Source organism: Macaca mulatta, chromosome 10 (genome assembly GCF_049350105.2).
Source record: "Macaca mulatta isolate MMU2019108-1 chromosome 10, T2T-MMU8v2.0, whole genome shotgun sequence".
Lineage (NCBI taxonomy): Eukaryota > Metazoa > Chordata > Mammalia > Primates > Cercopithecidae > Macaca > Macaca mulatta.
This window is the reverse complement of record NC_133415.1, coordinates 66,779,229-66,786,212: the sequence shown is the minus strand read 5'-3', so window position 1 is coordinate 66,786,212 and position 6,984 is coordinate 66,779,229. Positions and strand designations below refer to the sequence as shown.

General features: G+C 47.9%; 1 protein-coding gene and 1 long non-coding RNA gene across 3 annotated transcripts in view; one reads left to right on the top strand and one right to left on the bottom strand.

Moving 5' to 3' along the window:
- Window positions 1-498: 498 nt before the first annotated feature.
- LOC144332036 (uncharacterized) lies at window positions 499-3,299 on the bottom strand. Its single transcript, XR_013399741.1, has 3 exons — window positions 2,463-3,299; window positions 2,233-2,335; window positions 499-578 (listed from the first exon to the last, which is right to left on the bottom strand). It is a non-coding gene; the product is annotated as an uncharacterized LOC144332036 (long non-coding RNA).
- A 404-nt stretch (window positions 3,300-3,703) lies between these two features.
- The window catches only part of PCSK2 (proprotein convertase subtilisin/kexin type 2), a 254,019-nt gene continuing 250,738 nt past the window's right edge, over window positions 3,704-6,984 (top strand). Inside the window, exon 1 of one of the 2 annotated variants that reach the window (XM_028827173.2) lies at window positions 3,704-4,146. In XM_028827173.2, coding sequence (XP_028683006.1) covers window positions 3,970-4,146 — 177 coding nt within the window. In that variant the 5' untranslated portion in view covers window positions 3,704-3,969. 2 annotated transcript variants of the gene reach the window in all.

The window sequence follows — 6,984 nt, the reverse complement described above, 5'->3', positions numbered from 1 at the left end:
ATGTTCTAGTCTTGTTTTGCAGGACAACATCTTCAAAGAGACTATAGGGGTCTGTGGCACATCTGAGCCAGAACCAAACACCTGATGTCATTGTTACAGATATAAAAGTAAAGAAATGAAAAGAAGCTCCAGGTATTGATGATTTTTATATCTTATACTATCAATCTGTTTGTGTCTGTTATTACTTTTTCAAGTACACAAAACTGATAAATATGAGACCATTTGGGGGAGGTTACACAAAAATAAGTATGTTCGTGTTGGCCACAATATGTTATTAAATAGTATTGTGGTCCTTAGCATTTCTCAAATTATTGATGATGCTTCCTACATTACAGCATATGTTTTCACAACTCTTTGAAATTATAGACTTTTGGCTCTGAGGTATCTAATCCAACAGTCTCTTTTTACAGATAGAAAGACAGAGGCTTTGAGAGGTGCAATAGGTTGGCCCACAGCCAGGTGGTATACATACCTAGTACTAGCAGAGCCTGCAATAGGGCTCCTGGCAACTGGCTTCTAGGTCCATCCTCAAAATGTGCTGCTGCCGTTCTCTCTACTGTTCACCTTGACTATTGTTACTGGCAAAAGGAGTTTGAAAAATAGTTGTCTAAAAGAGCAATTTGTGTGCACACATGGGTGTGTATTAGCATTTCAAATAACAATCATCAATAGATATCCAAGGGATAAATACATTTCCTCTTCCACTTGCTTACTACATGCTTGTGTACTGAAAATTTAATATTTGAATAACCAAAAAAAATTATCTTTCCATTTGCTACTCTGTCCTGACAATATTACAATGAGCTGTATTTTATGTAAACCACTAAAGATGACTTATTTTAATTAGTCATTCAGGTTTTATATCATTTGTGGCCAATGTTACACAGTTTAAGTTATTTAAAATATAGCTATATGAGATTCAACATTTACCAGCATTTCATATTTGGAAACTATTTAAGAAATGAAGTGGCCGGGTGCAGTGGCTCATGTCTGTAATCCCAGGACTTTGAGAGGCCAAGAGGGGTGGATCACAAGATCAGGAGATAGAGACCATCCTGGCTAACACGGTGAAACCCAGTCTCTACTAAAAGTACAAAAAATTAGCCGAGTGTCGTGGTACACGCCTGTAGTCCCAGCTCCTTGGGAAGCTGAGGCAGGAGAATCGCTTGAACCCAGGAGGCAGAGGTTGCAATGAGCCGAGATCAGGCCTCTTCACTCCAGCCTGGGCGACAGACCAAGACTCCATCTCAAAAAAAAAAAACAAAGAAAAAGAAAAAAAGAAAAGGAAGGAAGGAAGGAAGGAAGGAAGGAAGGAAGGAAGGAAGGGAGAAAGGAAGGAAGAAAGAAAGAAAGAAAGAAAGAAAGAAAGAAAGAAAGAAAGAAAGAAAGAAAGAAAGAAAGAAAGAAAGAAAGAAAGAAAGAAAGAAAGAGAAAGAAAGAAAGAAAGAAAGAAAGAAAGAAAGAAAGAAAGAAAGAAAGAAAGAAAGAAAGAAAGAAAATGAAGTATGGAACTGTGGTTTCAGAAATAAATTAATAAATATCTCTAGAAAGATGATAATTTTATGTGCATCTTCAAAGAGATCTGGCTACATTAGCAGCACTATTTCCCAACACCCATCATCTTCTAAATTGATTTAGTTGATGCTCTTCGGATCTACTTTCTAAGGACTTAAATTTTTATCTCTGTTGAAGCTTTTGAAATGCTCTCCATGATTGTGAATCTGTCTAATGTAGTTTTCACACTTGGTGCCATTTTTTTCAAATGACAACACAAAGCAGAAAGAACCATGTGGTATTATTTCATACCAACCTGGCACTTTGATTCAAAATATGGACGAACTGTAAGAAAAAGAGGGAGAGGAAGAGCTGAGGGTCTCTGAATAAGAAAACCTTGCATTATAGTCAAACAGAGGGATTATGAGGGGGTAAGCTGTTAAACAAGATAGAGTGATAGAAAGGGGGAACACGGGCAGAGATGAGCCTCCGAGCAGTAGTGAGAAGAGGGGCCCAGAGTTGATCTGTTTCCTTTTATTAATGCTTTTCCAGAAACCTTGCCTCCACCATGGCCCTAAGTCCTAACAGATAGCTTAATTTTCTTAGAGGAATTCAAATAACAATCATAAATAATGTCATACAGACTTCTAATGTTTTAATAAAAACCTTCAGCAATGCCCACATTTTTGACAGTTTTTTAAAGGGCTCTGAGGGAGCCAACTATGTCAGCAAACAGACCTGCTCAGAAGACAGGGTGGCCCATGGCATTCAAAGTGTATTCATTTCTACCAATAGTGCTTTTCTTGCGTAGATTCTGACTTGCGTAGATTTGGACTTCATGCTGAAATAAAAAGAGAGGAATCTGTGTATACATGAGAATGTGTGCGTAACGTGTCGATGGTATAAATGGTTCTCTTCCTTTCTCTCTGGATTGCATGCACTTAAGCCCCTAAGAAAAGATCTCTTACCTCTTATCCAAGTAAAGCAGGATTTTGAGCTCTGAAGCTAAATGATACAATGAGATCAGTGTAAATATTCTTTAACACAACAATATTTAAGTTGCTTTAAAGCAGCCGTCCTCATTTTGTTACATACAGAAGGTATGTGCTTCCTCCCTCTGAGGCAAGAAGCGGAGTCCGTCGTCAGCAGTTAGCAGAGTCCAAAGTGAGTGCACGTTTCTTAACTGGATAACTTAGTTGCCCCCGCCCCACGTCGCCTCCAGCAGAAAACGCTCAGCGGGCGACTTGGCCCGGCGCCTGGGATCGTGGCTATGCCTTCCCCAACTCGCACTCTCGCTGTCCTTGTGCAGTGGAACGTCCCCAAGTCTGTGAATGCACCTCCCGGCGTGTCCACCCCGGCCGCGTTTCTCCTGAAGGCAGATCTTGGAGGTGCAGCCAGGACTCCTAGAGGAGCCTCCTCCAGTCACCATCGCGGGTGGGGCGAGCCCGGTCTCCGGATAAGCTTCCCAGCCGCTTCGCTCCGGACCTGCCTGGAGCCTACAAAAAACAAGGGTTCCTCCTTGCACTCTCGCACCCCATGGATCACCCCTAGAAGGTGCTTTCCCCAACCCTCGTGGTGCCAAGGAGAGCAAACCTCCCCGGGGATTTTCCCAAAGTGGTGGGAGGAGGGTTAATATTTGCTTTGTTATTGGGATAAGGGGAGGCAAGTATGCCTTGAGAGAGAGAGAGAGTGTGTGTGTGTGTGTATGAGAGAGAGAGAGAGAGAGAGAGAGAGAGGTGTTTTGCAGCGGGAAACAAGCAGGAAGAGGTACAGAGGCCGGCGCCCCAGCTCCCTTCGGGGCCTCCGAGAGCGGCACACACCGTAATTCCCTTCCCAGAGCCTACAGATTCCCACAAACAATGACATCACTCCGCCGCCGCTGGCCTGATTACAGCTGGGGGGATTTTCCTGGGCGCGCGGCGGGCCAGGCTGAGATGGGGGAGCTCTCCAGTGCTGAAAGGGGCGGGGGCGCGGGCTCGCGGCGCTGCGCCCCCAGAAGGCGGAGGCGGCCGGGCCGGGCCGGGCAGGGCCTGGGGAGGGCGGGGGCGGGCCCGGGGCGGCCCAGGGCGGGGCCCGCCGCTTCCCCCGCCCTCATTGGCCGCTAGCGGACTCACGTCACCCGAGCTGGTGCTCTCCTCCAGCCCCTGGGGAATTGGAGCTGAGGAGGAGCTGAAAATGCAGATTTAGCATCAAGCACAGACCTACACTCGCTCTTTCTCTCCGGTACACACAGCTCCCCACATTCGCACCCCTGCCCGCGCGCCGGGCCGCCTGACTGCACGGCTTCCCCTCTAGCCAGATGCTGGAGAACACACACTGATTCGCTGCTTTCCAAGACCCTATTCAGTCTCTTTCTCTACAAAGATTTTTTTAAAAACTATATATATATATATTTTTTTTTTGCACCCTCCCTCCGAGTCCCCTGCTCCGCCAGCCTGCGCGCCTCCTAGCACCACTTTTCACTCCCAAAGAAGGATGAAGGGTGGTTGTGTCTCCCAGTGGAAGGCGGCCGCCGGGTTCCTCTTCTGTGTCATGGTTTTTGCATCTGCTGAGCGACCGGTCTTCACGAATCATTTTCTTGTGGAGTTGCATAAAGGGGGAGAGGACGAAGCTCGCCAAGTTGCAGCAGAACACGGCTTTGGAGTCCGAAAGGTAAGCTCTCCCATGCATTTCGCATGTTGTTTCAAAACGGGGGGCAGCCCTGCGCAATCTCATTGCAGATTTGCAAGTTTTCTCTCTTTCTCATGCGATGCAGATATTCTGCCATGGGCTCTTTAACACGATATTGCCTCCGGTGATCTTTCACCGGTTATGTAATTAAAATGTCCTTCATCTGTACTAGTAAGGTCATCAAAATAATTTATTGCTCTATGACTTGATGGCGAAAATAGGATAACACCTTTCAAAGGATACCATGCTCCCGGGATGCTGTCCGAGGTACCAAGTTCTCGAGGTTGTCTGGGGATGGAGGGATGAAGCCCTGAATAGCTGATCCTGGCGTTGGCTGCTTGGCCAGGGACGTCTCCCCCACCCCCATCCCCTGGAGAAAGAATAGTTTCCTACAGACGGGTCTGGAAGCTTGGATATTGCAATTCACCTAGGTGCTTCTCCCACCCCGCGCCGGAGGACTTCCCTCCCAGTGACTTCGGTCCCTGCTCCTCTCCGGGAACAACGACTTCCTGACTCTCGGAGATTTGGAAACATAAACTGGTCTCCAAAATCGGGGGGGGGGGACTTCTGCGCCCTCACCCCCGCCCCCGACCGCCCACCCCTGGAGCGCACTTCTGGTTGGCTCCCTAGTTCTCAACTCCTGGTTACAGGAGCTGGAGAGGTGGATTTTGAGAGGGATTCCCTACTGAGAAGTCGAGATGGCCTCTCCTGATGCGTGGGTGGCCAGCCTGGCTTTCCCACTAGAGTGTGGGGATCCCCATTCCAAGAAGTTGTCAAAGTTTGACAGTTTGGGCATATAGGTGAGCCTCTCAGCTTTGGACACCTGGGGTCTCCTTTGGAGACTCGAGGGTACCCATCCTGGGAGGACAGAGGAGAGAAGCGCGCTGGATGGGGGCTGTGGCTGACCTGCGTGTGTCTCCTGCAAAAGATGTATCAGGGATCTCCAGTGTCCTTAGGGGACCTGGCGCAGGCTGGGGTGGAGTGTGGGTGCAGAGAGAAGCTGGGGCTAGGGGAACCCAGAGGACAGAGATGTGGCTACCAGAGGGCTGGGTGGAGGTCAGTGAGATTTCAGGCTCCATCTCGCTCCTGATCCCAGGAAGAGAGGGGCGTGAGATGAGCGGTGGGTGCTTTTGGTTATTGGTTTTGCCTTGAAGGACCGCGCAGAACGAAGCTCTTATTAATCTCTTCTGTCTTGACTTCCCAAGCCTCCCGCCTCTCTCCCAGCCACCGCCAGAGCTCCTTCAGGTGTGGGGGGCTCTCCCTCCTCCTAAGGGCGTAGGCAGCACCCAGATTTCGACCCCAAGTGGGTCTGGCGACGAGTTTGACAGAGGTCTGGGAAGAGTCTCCGGGTCCGCCGGTGGCGCGCGGGCGGGTCTTGCGGAAAGGAACTTGTTGCTCCGGGAAGCGTGGGTGGAGCAGGGGAAAGAAGGCGCCGGCGGAGGGAGCACCCCGCTGTGGTTTTGGCCCAGGGCCTGCCGGCTGTTTTGAGAGACACCAACACAATAAAGAAGCCGACCTTCCTTCTTCACACCCCCCTCCCCTACCCCAAACTTGGCAAGACCCAGGACCCAAAGGCCATTATAAAACATAATAGTGATTATTATTAGTTATACAGAACCTTATGTGCCGGAGTCCTTACATACATTTTTACTTAATCTCAACATCTCTTGAGGAGGCTACTATTATTATTGAGCCTGTGGCCCCGTTGAGGAAATTGGTTCAGACAGGGGTGTGAGATAAAAACAGGCAAGGGCTTCAATCCAGATCTTTCAGAAGTGAACCCATGCTCTTTACTCCTTCATACCCACCCAAGCAAGCTAGGTGCTTTCAGGGGATGTGGGGCATTCAGATAAGGTGAAAAGGGGTTTTAATTCTTGAGTGTGATCTTGCTACAGAAACCTGTGGCTCCCTCCCCCTCCCCCACACCTTTTCATGGGTGCAGGGGAGTGGGACGGAGCCATAGGTTTCTGAAAACCATTGCTGTCAGTGGTTTTCTCTTCTCTTTGCTGCCCCTTTGAAAATGTGCCCTTAGGATGAGAGATCAGATAACTAGGCCTCTTGGTCCTTCATTCTTTCTTGGAGAGGAGCCCACTGATTTTGCATCACAACCTGAAACCTGCAGTTCCCATCTGAGAGACTGACCTCTCTCCTTACCTCTCCATAACCTCTCAGGTAGCACCCTTCAAACAAATCCAGTGATTTTTTTTTTCTCTGTTGCACATTTAAGTAACAGGGACTGCATGGTGCAACATCTGCCTAGAATAAACCTCCTTTTGGATCCATGTGTTGCCCATTCTTCAAGACCCAAATTCAAACCTTTCCTGATGCTACAGACCACAGAGAGCTTTCCCTCCTCCAAATTTTTATGTGACTGATAGGCGAAAACTGCACAACATAAGCTTATAACTGCCATCACTTGTCTTCATTATTTCATGATGTAAGTAAATATGGGTGTAGGTGTTGTATTTCTACTGAAAAGGTAACTATTCAGGGGTAATACCTCCTATATTTCTCATTTCCTCCCTATAACCAGCACATTACTGTGTTGCCAGCCTTGAAGGAAACTTCCTTGGCTGTATTTATTACTCCAGGTTTCCCAGACAGTTTCCTATCTTGCTTTCATCATACTGTTATGTACTTTTGCCGACATTTGTTATTGTGCATCTTAGAGGCCCATATGTCCTTCTCCTTCCTTGCTCTGACACTTAGCATGCCTCCCAACTCCCTACTGCTCCCTACTCTGAGGCTCAGTGTCAGACACAAAAGATTCTCAGTGATTATTTATTCATCCATATGAAGGGTCAGCAATGGAGACTAGAA